The sequence below is a fragment of the Apteryx mantelli genome, chromosome 12 (assembly GCF_036417845.1).
Source record: "Apteryx mantelli isolate bAptMan1 chromosome 12, bAptMan1.hap1, whole genome shotgun sequence".
Taxonomy (NCBI): domain Eukaryota; kingdom Metazoa; phylum Chordata; class Aves; order Apterygiformes; family Apterygidae; genus Apteryx; species Apteryx mantelli.
Window position 1 is genome coordinate 21,073,434 of NC_089989.1, and position 18,711 is coordinate 21,092,144.

Genomic DNA, 18,711 nt, shown 5'->3' on the forward strand with positions numbered 1-18,711 from the left:
TCAGCAAAAAGGGAAGCAAGAATCCTAGTGCCCCAGTGGACTGTGGTCATATTGCAGGTTGGGAGGCTGAGAGCAAGATCTCAGCCTAGCACGGCTATCAGGTTGCTTTCAAGAATATTTTATAGCATAGAAATAATACGGCTTTAAAAAAAGTGAGATAGTGCCACAGCTATAAAATAGAATTATTGATTTCTCTGCGGTAGGGCTCAGAAGGGCCAAAGATCCCATGCCTTTTCACTAAGCGCTCTTCTTAACATAACAAAATGGAAATCCGTACTCCAGAGAACTTCCACTGTTAAGCATTTGAGGAGACGGAAAAGGGGGAGAGATGAAGTGTGGGTGGAGGAGGAGAGAACAAGGTGACCGTAGCTGGAGTAATAAAAAACACCATCGCAGCATGCCTTGGCCTTTGTTGCTGATACCAGTCTGACTCATCAAACTATGTTTGACTTGATCCTTAATACTTGTTTTTAGAAGGCACCATTGGTGTTAGTGGTTTTAAATGTGCATGTTTAAATGACGTTATGAATTAAATGGATTGGAGCATGGTGTGTGGGAGCGGTGGAGAGAAGGAGGGTGTGTGGTCCCTAATGACGCCAAGTGAAAAACAGAGACACACCTGCTTTGCAATGTAATGGGAGTGATAAGAGTAATTTCTTAATGATGGGGTTTTGGGGAGGAGGGGGGCAGAAGGGGCTGGTTACAAAGTGTGGAGGGGGGCGAGCAGGATTCTTACCTCATGGAGCCAGGGACCGTTCGGTCTAGATGGGGGTGTTTGGTGCAACTGGGCTGAACTGATATTGGATATTGCATGACACCCCCGCCCCCACAGTGGTCTGCTTCGCACTATTTTATCTGCCAAAAAGAAAATAAATTCACAAAATATTTGCAAAGTTGCATGGCCACAGGCTTAAATACATACATATGAAATCCCTGAAAGCAATTTGCTTCAAGCCCTCCTCAGTTCCAGACATCTTTCTCACTCCATCTGCTTGTTCGAGTACACAAGTTCCTTGGGAAAAATCACTTATTACATCACTGAAAAATGCCACAAAAATAGCTTTTCACTTCAGTTCCCATCCTTGGAGTTAACTCACATGGGGATCAGATAGATTCAAACATTTAATAAATTTTTATTTTCCTTTCTCTTTAAACACAGGATCTCTGGTCATGGAAGCAGGGTCACGTGGTGGATTCTTGGCAGTCAGCAGTCTGTGGAGCTTTTGCAGGTGCAAAGGATTATATGTTATACTGGGAAAGACTAAAGAAGAAAGGGAAAAATGTGCAAATCTATTAAGTATAGCAGAACAGCATTCTTTTGTGATTCAAGTTTGTTTAGAGGAAAACGGATCCAGTTGTTGTTTGGAAGAAGGAAAGTCAGCAAAGGAAAGAGGAGGGAAAAAAAAACCCAGACAGACTCGAACAGGGTGTCTGTTTGAAAGACAACCAATTTGTTTTTGACAAATTTCTGTTATTTAAAAACCAGGGGCCTGTCAGTCAGGCTTTGCGATTATTTCAAAGTTGATTTGTGAAATGCTCATCCAGGGGAAGCTTTGCTTGGGTGCAGGTTCGTGCAGCTGTCTGCTCTGAGCAGTTCCCCAGGGGCTGAAGTGATTGCAGTGAGAGGCCGTGATTCACCATTCATGTGACGGCTCTGACAGCCCTGTAGATTAACTAGAGTCAGGAGAGCAGAGGCCAGCACTGCACCAGCCCCAAGGCAAAAGCCTTCCAGAGCAAAAAAAAAAAAAACCCACAAAAAACAGAGGACAAAACATCTGGGCAATCTCCAGACACTAGAGCAAGAATAAAGAGTGGCAGAATACAATACTGCACTATTTATTACCAAACAAGCCAGAAGTTAATTGAATTCTTCAGGAGGCTTCTTTCTTAATTTTAGCCTACTGTAGATGTTTCAAAAAAAACTAAAAAAAAAAAAAAAAATCAATTAATGACTCATCAGTATAGCTGACAAGTTAGAGGGAGGAGAGACTTAATTGTCTTAATAGAAAAAGTAGATTAGTACTTTAGAGATGGATAGCCAGAGCTTTTCCCCAAGGAGCTAAAATACTTTTTAAGATTCCAAATCAGTAACAGAATATGTGGAAAAAATAAATCCTGTTAAAAAAGACATTATATCATTTCTTGAAATAGAGATTATCAAAAGCAAAGCTTGTTCTTTGATGACTTACAAAATCAGAGCCATTACTTTGTATGTCATTTTTTAAAATAAGCTCTGTTAGGGGAATTGAAGTATTAATAGCAGCAGAATTCCAGCAGAGATTAAACTATTGAGGCTTCATTTTGATAGGCACTGTGCATACACATGCTAAGAGAGGATTCATTGCTTTAATTGCACACAGTTTAGTAGAGCAGGCACACAAGCTGTGAGGGAATGGTTTAGGTAGAATTGATTCTGTTTTGGGGTGGAAAGGATATATAATATGATCTTTTGTAGTTTCATCCAGCCCTATTTTCCAAGTTTATGTAACGGGAAGGGACTTTTATTCTGCCTAAGATTTGATGTACTTTCGGATTTCATACTGCCTTAATCGGTGTAAACAAAATCAGAGTGCTTATGTTGAAACAGAGCATCCTTTTTGTTTTGAAACAAAACAAGCTATCAGACTAAAAATGCTTTAAAATGGAATCTGTATGTCTGCAGGTGTAATAGGGGATCATTAATTTAACTCTGATCTTTTTACAGTCATATTGATACAAAACCTGTGTTCAGGCATGTTCAGAGAGCTGGAAAGGTTATCTGATTTACCCAAGGCCTTGAGGAGTAATTTCCTGAAGCCCAATTCAGTCCCTCAATTGGAAATCTAGCGCAGTGTCTCCATTTCCTTCTCTGTACATCTTGATTCTGGCCAGTTATGCTTGGGCTTGCTACTATTTGATGGATGTTTGGTAGTGTCTGCTCACTTTCTAGTAGAAATATTGCAGAAGGAGCTTCCAGAGGCACAGTCATGCATGAACGGTTCGCTACGCTTTGGCATGCACTTGGGAGACCTAAAGCTTTGTGCTTGGGGAGACACCAGGTTCTGAATCAGCACAGAGGTTTCCAGGTTTGTAGTGGTGGTAGATGAGACAGTTCAGCCTAAATGACTTCAGAGAAACTATTCCCAAAGCAGAAATCTTTGGAGAACTGCAGTCTGACTTGGTAGATTATGTTATAATTGGTGATGATATATTCTACTATAGTAACTTATGCCTCTAGCTTTGTTTCCTCCACCCTGCTTTTTCTTCTTTGTTCTTTCCTTCCCTATTCTTTCTTTTCCTTTCCAACAGCAATATTTTTAACTTCTTCCATCATTTGTCCTCTGAGAGCCTGCTTCAAAACTCTCAAGATTAAATTGCTTTTGGATCAGAACATTACTCTTCTATCTCCATTCCCTCCCTCTGTAGATATGTGATAGGCAGGCCCAGGATTGATCTAATCGGGCACTGCATCCATTCTGTTAGGTTGAAAATATTCAGCCCCTTTGCTGAGTGGAGGAGGTGGAAAAATAATTTCCTAGCTTCTGAAGATGGAATCCACAGTTAAAAACCATTAACTACCTTCTTACAAGTTAAAAGCCATTAACTACCTTCTTACAGCTTCAAACAAGGGGAACAAAAAACAAATCAAACTCTTCCTTATCCCTCTCTCCCCACTCCAAACCCCCCCAGTACCCTGCGAATAAAATGTGTGTGTGCATCAGAATGATATTCACCACATTATAAACCTTGAAAGGAGAAGGAGGTTATCCAGAAAACAACCTTTAAACACAGAAATACTATCAAATGCCACCATGGTAACAGTGGGATGGAGAAATCATACAGGCATGTTCTTCTCCTGTGTTCTTTGCTTGAATTCAATACTTTCTAAAAATATATTACAGATCCTGAGGGGCAGGGCAATAAGCTGAAGCAAACTGAAAGAAAAGTCTTGTTTGGCTTCCCTGTATGGCACGCACACATATATGCGTGTGTCTGTGTGTGCTTGTTAGCTCCTAGCGAAATCGTAATTGATTATTTGGCCAAGATGGAACAAAGAGCAACAATATATTGAATTCCATCCCAAATGCCTGTGAAATGGCAGGGACTTAAGCCAAAGTGCTGTGAGAGGTTTGACTCTTCCTTGTTGTGTGCAGATGTGTAAAATATATGTATGCAATCCGCGGGCTTTTTATAGCAACGTAATAGACATGAGCATAAATATCAGAGATTTGGAAACCTCTCTGTGTCATCTGTTAATAATTTAATCCCTGGAGGCCTTGTCCAGCTTTATCATCATCTCTGGTGTCTTAACTAGTGGAGATGTTTGGAACAGTCTAGGAGAGAAGGAGATATCTGAGCAGGCAGCTTGGGAGGAACCCAAGGGTAGATCTACATTATGTTTTAAGCCTAAGGTTCTGTTTGAACCAAACTCATGTCTGAACTGTTTGGGTACCAGCCCAGATTTGGGCAGAGGTTTTGACAGGCTCGAGGCAGGTGAGGCAAACATGTCCCTGTGCTGCAGACAGGCCAGAAGTGTTTTGGTCTGTGCCTGGTTGTTGAGTCGTCTTTGGGCTTGGCCGGCCCATTCTGCCCCTGAACGGTACCAGGGCAGATTGTTCCAGGAGAGGCATCTTGGCAGGTTTCATACGTCTTCCATGGAGCTAGGTGCATGGCAAGGAAATTCTGCCATCAGCTACTGACTGTTGTTGGGAGAGCAAAACGCTGCCCTAAACTAGTAGGGCAGCTCCTGCTTGTCAAAGAACCTGAGTGTCAATTTAACACAATTGAAAATTGTCTCTACTAAAGACGCTCTCTTTCTCCCAGAACGTGTGGCTTAACATTAATAATTTACGCTCTGTGGTGACAGAGTCACAGTCAGAGAATGGAGGTGCAAGCCTAGTGAATAATAAAGCACTAACAAGAGCTTTTTGCACATTAACGGAGAAGATTTGCCATCATTTTTTGTTTTGATTTAATTAACTCTGACAAGATTACATGCTGTGTCTAAAAGCCTCTTTAACTCTACAGCTCTGACTAAATTTTGGAGTAGTTTTCAAGATTTCCCTTCAGTGTCGTCTTGGACCGTGCTTCTAAATCTAGATTGCTAAAATCACAGGAGGAGAAGTGCTTTGTCTCTTGGTACTTTTGCTCAGATCTGGCGAGCTTCTTTCCTGGGTGGCTTTGCTCTGTCATTATCAGGAGTTATTCTTGCAGTCATAAAGGACCAGGATAAAGTTCCCCTTGAAAATTAACATAATATCAATAAAATACAAGTTCAAATAAGAACTGATTGAGTGAAGAGTTCTGAGAAAGACCATCTGTGAGTTTGGAAATCGCTCAGTATAAGAGGATGTTGTGAGGTTTAGTAGGGTAGCATTAGACCTGATGCTACTCAGTTTTTCAACCTTAATTTGGGATTCAGTCCTAAATCTGTCCTGTGGAATCTTCAGATAGCACAGAAAACGGTAATACAGACAGGCAATAATACAGGTCATCTGCATTTTTTTTCCTTTACCTAAGGTGAGCTGATTCAAAAAAATACATTTTAATAGTCCAATACAAGTTTGCATTTCTTGAAACGGGCTTAACTTACAGAAGAAGGGCCAATGTTTCAGAAGGGGTACTGGAGTCAAGCTAAACAACGGAAAGTCAGAATCAGGAGAAACCCTTATGATGTCTGGCCAGAAGGGTTCCCTGGGCCCTTTAGAGTGGGTGAGAAAAAGTTGAAGTGGTGAGGAAAGAAAAGATGCAGGGACTGAAGAGGAACTTGCCTTCCTCCCTTCATAGGATCTCGTTTGAGGAGTGTTTGAAAGAACCAGTGGCACATTTTGCTATAGCAGCAGCAAATTGTGCGGGCAGCCACCTTACTGCTAGGACCTAGGGTAATACACGGTTCTCAAGTGAGGTATTTCACTTCATTCAGATGCTTCTCAATTTTTATTCAAATATGACAGCTAGAAAGGGTAGAAAATGCCAGTAGGAAACTAGGAGAATATCCAAGTCTTCAAGAATTTTTGCTCTTAGTGCCCACTAAAGGGAAATTGTTTTCTTTGCTTGGCCTCAGTTTAGTGGGTGTCTGTCACTATCACTTCCACCAGGAACCGGTCACTGGGGAAGTATGCGCAGCAGAGGGATTTTCTGTTTAACACTCTGCTCTTAGGAAAGTTTAGGCTGCTCAGTTGACGTGTGTGAATATAGTGTCCATGTAACTTCTTGGGAGGCGGATAATGGATTTTTAAATACAGTGTGAAGCTCTGTTTTCCCATTAGAGGAGTTTGTCACTCTGCTAGAAGTATTAACAAGCCAAGAGCTTTCTCCCTACATGCAAATCTATCTTTATGCCAACCCACAGAGACCAAGTCACCACTAGGTCCTTCTAGGACAAGGGAAAGAAGGAGCCTTCTCCAAGAGTGAGTCAGTGAGTGAGTCAGCCCATCTGGGCACGGACTACCTCTGAAGGGTTTCTTTTTCTTTTTGTCAACTTTTTAGAGAAGCCAGAGTGATTAGGAATGTATGGTTGGATGTGGTTAATCCTCCCCCCCCCCCCCCCAATACTTTGATATCTGGTTTTCCTAGATGTGGAGTTGAGCAGACTCCAGCCCTCTGTGGCAGCTCTTGGAGGAGTCAGTGATGGCAGGATTGGACTAGATAAGTGACAGAGCTTTTAAAGAAGATCTGTTGGACTTTCCTGCATATTGGACAATCCAGTACACACCCTCTTATTTTGAATGATTAGACTCTGCTGCATTAGTTTGTATCTGTTTTATTGATCTGATGATTGGGAACAATCATATCATAATAACTTCCTTTACCTGGTTAAAGTAGGTGGGACTCAACAGTACCTCATAAGCTGTAGCCTGTTCTTGGATGTGTGTGCAATAAAGTTGAGGAGGTCATTCTAAAATCACCTTGGGCATTTAGGGTTAAGGATGGAGCAAATTATTTTTTCTCAAACTCATTGCCTTCAATAAAACATAGTTCTCAATAAATGCTAGTTTTAAGCTCGTGTTTTTGTCAAGCATATACAAACTTGCATTTAATTTAGTTGTTATCCTGCTGCTTGTTGTGCTCTTGAAGCACTTTATTGCTGCTGTTGTCACTCTGAATTGATTGGTAAATCTGTACCAAATACTTCCCAGTGACAGAAAAAGAAACATTGAAATGTTAACAACAGAAGAGCTTGAAAGATCCAGATATTAGCTGGGAAAAAATGAAAACCTAATCGGCCTTGATTAAACCTTTCTGATAAGAATGTTTGGGAACATTGTATCAGAATAAATTGTACTTATTCTAATCCTTCTATCAGCCAAGATTGAATCTTCTGCCAATAAGAAACTCCTAGGACTGAATGCCTAAAAAAATTGCCAGGGTCTGATAAGGAAAATAAGTTAGCTTACCAAGGTGTATACTGTCGACTCTATAGCTGAGTGGTGCGTTGAGATGTCTGCTTGATACAGGACTAACAGCCATGTGGTTCACTGTTTAATTTTATCTTGTTCTGTGAGCAAAGGAAAGGCCTCTACATCCAAACTTGTAAATCCACTATTTTCCATGGAGATTATTTTTACTACTCTAAAAATACATCACTGACATGAGTACCAAAGTTTCTAATCAGATCATTCTCTCAAAGCCTTTAGGTCATTTAGTCAAAAACTGGCTGACATTGAAAGGAATTTTGACCTTAAATGAGGTCCAAGAATGGACTGGAATTAGGTTTTTGTGTTGGCTTCTTGAGTACAACCCATTTTTCTACTTTTTTTGTGAGGTATCACTGCTGGAAAGCTTCTGGCAAAGTGAAACTGATGGGTCAACCTTCTGTGAGCAGAAGCGCTCGCTCTGAGCTAGGCACTTGGGGCTGTTGGTTAACTCCCCTTCCCTGCATTCTTGTTTGAGATCCAAGGAGTTGCATGTTTGCCTTCCTACATGTCCTAAATTGTCGTGGAACGTTCCTTAATTAACCTTGAGAGTCAGGACAGGGTGCCAGCTGGCCCAGCCCCCTTTCTGACAGAAGTCAGGATTTTAATATTTTAAAGCTAATGTGACTGAGGGAAGGGGATACAGGTAAAAACACCAGCCAGTGGAGAAGATGGATTTTTTTTCATTACTTTACAGATGTATTAAAAAAAAAAAAAAAAAGCATCCTCCCATCCTAAGAGAAGGGAGATCAATTTTTCTACATTCCATAAAACTTGGAACAGAAGATAGATTATTTTTAGCTTATTCCCTGGATACTGTGTAGACTTCAGCCTTTGGAGCCACTTTCCCCACTCTAGCAAATACAGGATTTATATAAGCTCCAGAGAAGAAAAGAAGGGAAGAAAAGAGAGAGAGATTCAAAACAAGTCTCTCCTTTCTTCCCTCCTTTCTTCCCCTGGCTTCACTTACTGCTGTGCTGCTCCTGCATTTTAACTGTTTCCTTCATTTCACCTCTTCCTGAACATGAATTACTTGTTTAAAATATTGAGAACAGAAGCAGAGAGAGATTAGAGTGAATTTTAAGATGGGGTAAATAAGGCAAAGGGAGTAAGAGCCTGGGAGAAAAAGCAGCAAACCTAGTCCCTAAGTAGCATGAGAGGCTGTAGCCACAGGGTTAAAATATGGAGAAATACGCAAATTTATGGGTGAGATGTGCACAGGGACAAGCCTAAGATTTCTGGCTTTCAGTAAGAAAGCCACAGCTGAGCTGGCTGCTCTGAGTGAAAGTAATGAGCTCAGAGGGTGATGTTTGGGAGTGATTACAGACTATAAAAATGCCTGTAAGGAGAGGATGACACTTGTGGGAGCTCGTGGCAGCAGACTTCTGACAGTTTCAAGACTCTTGGGCAGTTTCAGGCTGTTACTTTCAGAAATGGAGCTGATCTCCTTCCTTGGAGATGAGCTCCATCCTGGGCACTGGCTTGTCTTTTCTAGAAGCAGAATCCCCGGTCTAACATTCAAAGTCCAGATCCTGTCTATATATGTCTGTACCTGTATGTGTCTTGTGAGCAGGCCTGAAACACACATGCTTCAGGTGCATAGCATCTTTCCTTTCTTTTTATTCCATCTTTCCAGTATTTGAATAGTCAGACTTGAATTCTTAAGACAGAGCACAACATGATGAGCTTATTTTTCTTTCTCTGCAAGTGAGCAAGCAGTTTCTTTCCATCATGCTTGTCTGTAGATGTTGAAAGTGGAATCTGTTACCCTTAAGTTGTAAGGTCTTCATATGTTTATATACGTACAGAGACAAAAGAGCACAAATCTCAACAGGGGTGTTTAGATTTACCGTTAATAGTAGAGAACAGTTTTTCTATAAGTCAACACACAGGAATAAAACACTCTGTGTACAGACATTTGACAAATGTACCTATTTTCTGAAGTGAGGAAACATGCTGTAGGCATTAATAATGAAGCAATGTTGACCATAGCCATGGGAATTAAAGGTAGTGTGGCATTCATATTCAACCAACAATGTCTCACTTGTGTTTGGTATTTTAATTTGCTCAGGTGGATTTGCAGCTGCAGTCACCACACCTCTCGATGTAGCGAAGACGAGAATTATGTTGGCAAAGGTAAGTGGTGGAGGAGGCCAGCAGACAAGCAGGTGAATGGCTTGTGTAGTTTCAGAGTTTCTTAATGGTCACAACAGAATGAAATCCAGCACCTATTAATAATGACTTTTACTCTGGTTCTCAAAGACAGCATTAGATGTAAACAGACACTACGCACAGAACTAATGAAACTGTTGTGCTCCTTTCCTTGAATCGCTTTTCTCGTCCTTTCCCAGAGGAGCTGTCTGAGAAGGGCCTGCACTTGTGCTAATCTCTAGACTTCTGGAGTCTCATGCAATGTCTTTAGGAGAAAATCCCCATAGGGTCAGATGCCCAAAGTTAAGCATCCCATTGGGAATTTATTCCTCTGTTGTTTTTGATAATAGTTGAGACTGTGTGTATCTTTCCCAAGGAGGGTTTGGCGCTCAATTTTCTGTCCTAAAATTTCAAGCCACAGATGATATAGTGGCATAGTTCTGCCAACCAGGGCAGAAGGAAAATTGCTTGTAAGAGTATCCATTAGCCTTCTCATCATTACCTTGCTGACCCAGAGCAGAGCTGATCAGCCACATAGCCAGAAGCCTTCAGCAGGTGAATATTCCTAAGGTTTTTTCCTGCCCTGAAAAGAGCTGTTGTGGTCTCAGAGGTCAGGCATCCTGAAGTTTCAAGGTGCAGATTTTGCCCTATTGCTCACGTCCTTCAGCAAAGGGATGTTTCTTGTTGATGACATGCACCTCCTCGGCTGAGTCACACTCATCTGTGTCCACCATGTCGATATTATGTCGTGCATCTCTCATTGATAGGTGTTGTACCTGGTGCAGCTTCTTTGCCTTCGGATAGTGTGTGTGATATAATTGTTAAGAACTGGGTTTCATTTATGTCTGCTGCTCTCCTGGGCAACCGTGTGTCAGCATGGGTATGGGAATGACGGTGCTCTGAGATATTCTGAGACCCTTTAAACAGCATCTTTATGTTAGTCATCTCACACTAACTAGATCACACATGTAATCTAATAGTCTGTAGTCCTGCTGTTTGGCCTGTTTTCCACTCAGGGTAATTTTCACTTGCAATACACTACTCGTGTTTTTTTTTAACCATTATTTGTAATTTGTATTTTTTTTTAAGTAAATCTTGAGGCTGCTGTCCATCAAGTTTTGAAGTCAGTGAGCAGCAAAGTCACTTGATGCTTTGAGAATGTGTTTTTATTAATGTCTTACTCCTGTGTCAGCTGCTGGACATAGAGCAGTCTAGTGCAGAAGAGGTGGGAGCCCCGATTCTGTAACTAATTAGTTCTGGAAGCTTGGAGTGATTGCTTTATTGTTCTGTGCCTCGATTTTCCTTTCTGTCCTTTGCCTCGTTCTTGGTGACAATGAGCTTTGCCTGTGCCTGGGGTAAGGAGACTGATTAGGAAGTGCTGTAATGTAGCACTAACCAGGAACAGGGAGCTCAATAAATAAAGCTCAATAAATCTCTTTGGCAACAGTTTTCCGAAGGGAATGTCTCTCTGTTTTTGTGGTGCAGGCTGGTTCCACCAATGCAAGTGGGAATGTTCTGGCTGCTCTCGGTGGCGTCTGGAGGACACAAGGCCTGTCAGGGTAAGAACATGCTGAAGAGCACGTCCCAGGTGCTTGCATCTCCAGGTGTGTCTGGGGCACAGGAGAGGATGGGATGGTCTGTTTATATGTAAGTGCTATCATACAGAAAAGATTTTAATTGCTGTGTACAGAGCCAGGAAGCAGCTCTCAGGTAGCTAAGAACAACTGTCCTGGGTCAGACTGAAGGTCCTTCTAGCCTGGTAGCATGTCTCTAGCACTGATCGTGAGTAGTGTCCAGGAAAGAGCGTAGAAACAAGGCCAGACGTACAGCGTATACTTCCCCAGTATAATCTCTAAGATTAGCTCCAGGCTTCAGAGACAGGGGAGGTGGATTTGTGTTTAATAACCCATAATGGACTTTTTTCCAAGAATGTGTGCATTTGTTCTGCATCCTCCATTTAAACTTCTGGCATGCACAACATCCTGTGGCAGTGAGTACCACCGTTTCACCTTGAGATGTGTGCATCACCCCTTCTGAGACATCAGGGAAGGCCAACATGGGAGCCATGTGTTCATTATGGACAACCCTTTTCCTTCTGACTGAAAACACCATCAAGGTGTCCTCTGTTCCTCTATATTCTCCGTTCTTATTAAGATGCATGATGGGAGCAAGAGATGCTGGCATGATGCTGGCAGTAGAGACAAGCTGAAGCCAAAGAAAGGAGAAGCAAGGGAGCAGTGGCAGGATTTTGCAGGTTTGCATCCCCTCCCTGGAGTACTGTGTTTCTGCTTCAGCGTGGAGCTGTGTGAGGCTGTGCACCTGGAGCACTCCCGGCCTGGCATCTCCCGTCAGTAAGCCCAGCGCCAGTGAGAGAAACGCCTCCAGGTGCAGAGGCCAAGTGTGCAGGAAAGGTGAGGGCGGTGGGTCTGGCAGTGTGCTCTCTGACTTGTCCTTTAAGCCTCCCGTCAGGCCGGGAGGCTTTAGGATGCTGGTCAGGGCTGGGAGCTCTGATGGTGGTGGCTGAGCTTTGGCTCTAGGTGAACCGTGCTCTTGCTGCCCAGCAAATGGCCGTCTCTGTGGCCTGGCAGAAGTGACTCCATGGGAGAGCACTTACGTTACGGTAGTCTTGTATGCGTGAGCACACGTAAACACATGCCTGCTTGGATTTCTCCAGTGAGGTGCTCGTTACAAAAAGGCAAACTTTCTGAAAACAGGCTTGAGCTCTAAGCGTCATTCTGAGCAGCCACAGAGCAGCTCTCCAACTGCTTTCCTGCTGTGATCGGGGTGTGAAGATGCTGTTCTGGGCTTTCTTCTGACTGGTCAGGGAAGGCTGGGGTGATGTCAATCCGGTCTCTTAGCTGCCTCCCTTAGCACATTCCTAAGGCTGAGAATTGCTCTTCTGACCTTGGAGCGGTGTTGTGAAGAAAAGTCCTCGCTAGCATTTGTAGAACATTTTGAGAGCTTTTGCGAAAGGTGTCACAGGCCTAAAAATTGTTGTTATTTTTTTATGGACACCCGATCCATTTATGTTTCTGTGTCCTCTTTGACTGTGTGAGTCATAAGTGGTTACTGGCCACTCATAATGCCAGTACAGAATATACGTCCTTAACAACTGCAGCCAACTTAGGCTCCTTCAGTCCACGGGTAAGGCCTGTGCGTCTATCAGTAGGGCCTATGTCCACCTGCCCTTGGCCTGGAGGAGAAATGAAGTTTTTCTGGAAGCTTTAGTTGGGGCTTTTTGTTGTAATTTCTCATAGGTTTTTAATCAGCCTGATGTGGCTGATGCTTTCAGGGTGCTGTTTTAACATTTGTAAACTGTTGCTTGAAGCAGCTACGTACTTTTCAGCTTTGCGGGAGATAGTTTTCTGTTAACATCTGAGCTCTGTTCACACAACTAATAAAAGTTCAATACTCATTTTACACATGTGGAAAATAATTCAAAACAAATTGCAGGAAGTTCCTGGACACTTATTCCAGGAAGCCATCCAGCTGCTGTGCCCCCACCAGGCTGCTTTTATGGTTGTGTTGACTAAGGCTCGCTCTTCAAGACGATGAGGTGACCCATCTGCAGGCTGGTCCGGGTCCTACACTGCTCCATGGGCTCTAGGGCACGTTTTCAGGGGGACTGAGAGAAGTGAGGCCGCTTCTACTGCTGAAGAGTTGAGTGTTGGACTTGAGCAGGTATCCTAGTGTGGACTCGGCTGGGGAACCCTCCCCCTTCCCCCGGCCGAAAGCAGAAAATGAAAATGTGTATTTGTGTTCATTTAACAAGGGTGTTGCAGCAGTGCCCTTTTCCAAACAACCCCGAATTAAACTCTGCCTAAAGATAGTACCCATGGACTAGGACCAAAGGGAACACAATTCTGCTGAAATCAAAACAATAAGTGATCTGGAGAAAAAGTAACATGTAAAGTAGGCCAAGCTGCGTCAGCTGCAAAGAAGAGGAAGAAAGTCTTGGGAAAAATAAATGCAGAGGCTGCCATGCCTGCTGCCGATTATAAATCTATTAATCAAAAACAATAAAAGTGTCGGGCTTTTTTGGCCAGTTGCAACATGAAATGATTTATGGCTTCTCTAATAAATCTCATACTTGAAGAGGAGGAATTTTGGGGGCAGAAAGATGCATTGCTTATTGCCACCTTATTAAAACCAGAGCACAGGGCTCAACTTCCTGTTTTGCACCTAGTAAATCCTTGAGCTTCATGCCAAGAAATTTAGCATCCCTTTCTGTCCAGAGAGAGACAGGCCAGCAGTAATAGATAGACTAGGCATAAGATTAATGCGCCAGTTTGCCTGTTTGCTCTTGTCAGGGGGGTAAAGGAGCCATTTGCATTAATGCAGACTCGCATCTTTTCCTAATGCTTTTCATTCAAGGACATGGTGGCATTCACAACTCAATGGTGAGAAGGACAAGTGTTATTTTACTGATAGGAAAAATCTGGTCAGATGACTTGTCCCAGCTTGTGCTTAGCTGGTGACAGAGCTGGCAGTTTGCACCGGGAGTCCCGTTCCTTCGCCTTTGGTCCCCGGCTGAGCTTCCCGGTCCATGCTGATTTAATATGGCTGGCAGCATGACACGGCGGGCGCTAACCACGCTCTTCTCCAGAACCTGATCTTGCGGATGTGAGTTGGAAAAGCAACCCCTGTGCTGAGGGCTTGCTGCTTGAAGAAATACAAGCTGCTCAGAGGAGTGAGGTGGTCTCAGTGCAAAGCTGCCTTCAGGTGAAGGCGGTGGTTTTTCTCAGCATGGGTATCTCTTTGGACCAGAGTGTAATACAGAGGTCTTGTGGCCCAGCGCAGGAAGCCTTTTCAAGCACTGGCCCGTCTTTACGCTGTGTCCAGGCACTGCGGTGCCTTTTCCAAAAGGTGACTTTAGACAGGAGTCCTGTTTGTTCTCTGTTGAGAAAGAATTTGCCTTAAATTGCTGGGTTGTGGCCCAAAATGTTACCTTTGACTTTGGAACTGTGGGGCTAGATACATTTTTGGGTCGGGAACCCTGCAATGAAGTGCTGCACCCTGTGGGAAGGGAGACCGTCCTGCTGGCCAGGTCAGAGAAGGCACATGCACCCCACAGTATTAACACACCTGCAGCCAGGCATCACTCTTGAATTTAAATGTGATTCCCAGATCTGTATCTGCTGCTAAGCCGTTCATTGCGTGGTTGAAGAAAGCATGACATATCCGTACCTGAAAGCCTACACTTGCTCTTTGCCAGTCATTCCCATGCTGCGCATTTCTTACAGCTGTTGATCAGGAGAAGGCAGTCTTGGAGCCATCTAGCCCGTGGTGCTGGGTCTGACTAGGAGCTGGTAGAGGTTGCTTAGGCAGAAGTGGAAACCAAGGCAGGTACAGAGCAGCCCATTGCAGGAGCGGCAGGGTACCCAGCCAGGTTTCTGATGGGTAGCGCAGAAGAAGCCGTTTCCCTCGTCCTTCTGCTGTTGAGGCAGGTGTGGCCCGGAGGGGTCAGTGTGCTGACACCAGAGTTTGGATGAGTCCTCTAGTAGATCTCAGCTCGCACATTCAGGCCAGCATCTGAGCCATTTGGCTTTCTTTTCCTATGGAAACATGTACGTGTGGGAAGCATGGACTTGAGAGGCCGCGTGGAGAGGCAAGGGAAGGGAATTGGGGGTCGCAGGGCCAGGATTCTTGGAAGTGACGGTTAGTAATAGATGTTGCCAGGGATGCAGCTTCTAGGTAACTCAGTTATCGACCCTGTTTATGTAATAGCTGTGCCTCAGATGGGCTGTGCTGTAAACGAACGTCTGCCGTTGCTCCCGTAATCAGGGCTGTCTAATTTGGCTGGAGAAGGATGGTGCGTGTTTCGAGAGCGACGCTGCACCGTAGGATTTACCCTATCAGCGCTGTGTCCATACATGCCTTGTACAAATTACTCTGTTTTAAAGCTGTCATTATGGTAATAGACCCAATTGCTGTCTAGTAAAGCCATAAAACGTTTCCATCTGCCTGCGTGCTCCAGGCTCCTTAGCAAAGCTCATTACAACAAAACCCAGCGTCGCTGCAGCCGGAGGTTTCCCAAGCTCGGCGTGAGCAGCGGTGCGGGGGCAGAGCAGAGCGCTCCTACGCGCCCCCGGGAACGCCTGCTGCTCCCGCGCAGCCCCAGCGCTCGAAGCAGTCTTGCGCTCCCGGGGAATTGCACGTAATCCCGCGCTGGAAAAGCTCCTCGCTGGAACCATGATGAGTTACGCTGCCACGGCTGGAAAGCCGAGGGCAGCGGTGTCCCCCTCGCGGCTCATCCCACGCGTGCCGCGCAAGCGGTGCTGTCGCTGCCGTGGGGGGCGCCTGGCTGGGAGCGTGGGCCCGTGCCTCAGTTTACCTCGCGGCACCGGCACCGCTCTCCTCTGCTGAGGCTGGGTGGGGGTGGCCGGGGCACTGGACGCTTCCCGTCTGTCTGCACCCCTTTGGGGGGATTTGTCGGAGCTGCTCTTTCTGTGAAGCAGCCCGTAGCTTCCTGCACCTTTGTTTCTGCAAGTGAGGAATACGGGAGAGGAGTTAAAAACCCACAAGGCTTGCGAGTGCTCTGTCAGTAAAGCCCAGACAAGGTCCTTCAAAGAACAGTGTGGTGGGATCTAAGAAATCAGCAAGAGAGAAGTTTTCTTGGCTACGTTTTCTGCAGCTTCTGCAGGCAGCCGTGCTGCATCCGCTCCTCCGCTGAAACTGCCTTTCTTGTGCCTTCAGCTTGTTTGCAGGTGTCGTCCCGCGGATGACAGCGATCAGCCTGGGAGGGTTCATCTTCCTGGGCACCTACGAGAAGACTCGGCAACTGCTGCTCTGACCCAGCCCGGCGACTCCTGCGAGGGGTCACGAAGAGCCGGAGAAGGGATCTGCCTGGGAGCGCAGCCGTCCCGCTCCCGCCGCTGCGCTGCGCTCGGAGCAGCTGTTCAGCAGCCTGAATGCCACTTTCACTGTTAAAGAAAAGTAAATCCTCAAATAATCCAATTTCCCAAACATGAAATTTTCCTGCATGGAAAGTGAGTGAAGTCATTGCGAGAGTCGTGCCAAAAAAGTAACATTTGGGGGGTAAACAGCTAATTACGGTGGCTGAAAAAGGCATTATTAGCACTCCTGCAGGGGAAATGTTTTGCAAACCTCCAGAAGGTGGGCTGAGCGGGGAGCCTGGAATAAAGCAAGTTTTCATAATTCAGTGGCACCTGCCTCGTAACACAGGCAGGGTTTTACTGTTAGCGGCGGGGACTGATAGAGTTACAGCCTGTTGCCCTCCAACAGCACAGAAAATATTCCAGGTTGGGAGGGCTCTTTGTACAAGACAATAATCCATTTGTTTCTGATTTGAGCCGTATTTGTGAAAGTTTATATTCCTGTTTATACCTACAGGTGCACAGCAAGCATTCCTGCGTGGTAACCAGCGCAGCTTTATTAATTAGACTCACGTTTCTCCAGTAAAAGCACGGGCTTGTTTTATTTTACAGCTCCGCCAGTCTTAACCGTGGTGCTTGTGCTGAGAGATGCAGTTATGCCTTTTCTTGGTCTTCCTCCCTCAGCAGCTGACGGAGCCCAGGAGGGAGCTGGGGAGGCAGGGCAGGGAGCGCGCGCGCACGTCGTCCGGCTGAAGCGCGCACGGATCCTAAGGGCTCTCGGGGCTGCTGGCGGGCAGAGCAAACCTCTGCTCTTGCTCTCACGTTAGGGAAGCGGAGCTGTAGCGGCCAAAATGGTGCTGGGAAGCGCTCAGCGAAAAGGCATTATCGAAATTACTCAAAATTTTTGCCGGAAACCGAAAACAAAGCGGTTGGCCGGGTTTACAGCAGCGTCTTGGCTAAGTGGTGCTTTGAAAGGGTTAGGGGTAGCGGGTGTTTGCGCGGGGAGGCTTGTGCTTGGGCAAGGCGCGGGCCGCTGCGGCGAACCCTTCCCGAGGCGTTCGGCGCGCGCCGCGGTGCTGCACCCGCGCTGCGGGGCGAGAGGCACCGCGTTAGGTGGTTCGGGGGCACACGGTGGCCGCAGGCGGACTCGCGCGTGGTCGGAGGCCGACCCTCGCCCCGGGCTGGCTGCGGCAGGGGCTCGGGCCCCTCGGGGCCCCCCGCAGGACTCGGGTGACGGTGGCGGCTGCGCTATGCACACTTGGGCCACTGCTTTGCCGGGAGCACCAGCAGTCGGGCTGAGCCCCGCTTTTGTTGTGCGCATGCGTTTTAACGGGCAGGCAAGGTCAGCTCGAGAGGGGCACGGGAGCCGGCTTGCGTGGCCGCGGGAACCCCGCTCGGAGCTGCGGAGCCGCTGCGCGTTTGCACCCGCGTTGTCTGCGCGTGCTCCTCCCGGGTTGATGGGCACAGCACCTTGGGCTCAGGGAGTTTCTGGGCTGAGGGGTTCCCCGGAGCGCTGGGATTTAGCGTTTAAGCTGGTCTCCGCACTGAGGAGGCGCATACGGGTGCAGCAAGCTGGGGGCGAGGAGGCACGCGCGAAGCCCCAGCCCCGGGAAGACGCTATCTCTCGGCAGCAAACGGGGACCATGAAGTATTAAGTGTGGATGTTTTATTGTACTGTCTCGCTGTGCCGTAGTAATCACAGGGCGTTTCGAGGCCAAAACTTAGAAAAGAATTGGCAAACTAATAAACTGTGAAGAACAGAGGATGCGCTGCTTAAAAAAAAAAATTGGAGATTTTTTTTTTAATCAGGTCCCAGATTGGCTGGTTAATGCCACTAGCACAGTGCAGCAGTGCTTCCCACTTCTTTTAAGGCTCTTTTATGAAGTATTTTTTTAATATATAGCGAGAGAGTAGACCCAATTTTAGGGGCATTTGTTGATGGGGGGGGAGATTTATAACTCAGTCTTAAAAGCTAAAGTTACATTCCCTACTAAAACTTTTTAAATGAGAGGGTTAGAACTACAGTTGGTGTTTTTAATTGCTAGAGCTGTTTGATAATAATTATGGTGCACTTATATTTTGGGCCTCCCCCCCCCCACCTAAGCTTTGCAAAAATCAGTTTTTGTTACACTTTTTATTTTTATTTTTTTAACTGTGCAAATTGTTTTTGCAAACCTAACAGTCGTGCGGGCCTTGCACTTCTATTATCTCTGCCCATGTTATTATTCCTGAGCAAAAAAAAAACCCCAGTGTTTTAAAAAAAAGCAAAAGAAAGAAAAAGCTTTTGCTCGTGATCCTGTTTGCCAAACTTGCGGCATCAGTCAGTGAGC

The 18,711-nt window shown here is 45.6% G+C and overlaps 1 protein-coding gene across 5 annotated transcripts in view; it reads left to right on the top strand.

Annotated features, from left to right (window-relative positions):
- The window catches only part of SLC25A26 (solute carrier family 25 member 26), a 99,634-nt gene that overhangs the window by 77,444 nt on the left and 3,479 nt on the right, over positions 1-18,711 (top strand). For 2 of the 5 annotated variants that reach the window (XM_013954896.2, XM_013954897.2), the window contains 4 exons: positions 1,160-1,229; positions 9,466-9,530; positions 11,031-11,104; positions 16,242-16,502. In XM_013954896.2, coding sequence (XP_013810350.2) covers positions 1,160-1,229; positions 9,466-9,530; positions 11,031-11,104; positions 16,242-16,338 — 306 coding nt within the window. In that variant the 3' untranslated portion in view covers positions 16,339-16,502. Of the gene's footprint in view, positions 1-1,159; positions 1,230-9,465; positions 9,531-11,030; positions 11,105-16,241; positions 16,503-16,898; positions 18,167-18,711 lie in introns of those variants that run through there. The other 3 variants (XR_001294336.2, XR_010885398.1, XR_001294335.2) reach the window with 3 other exon arrangements.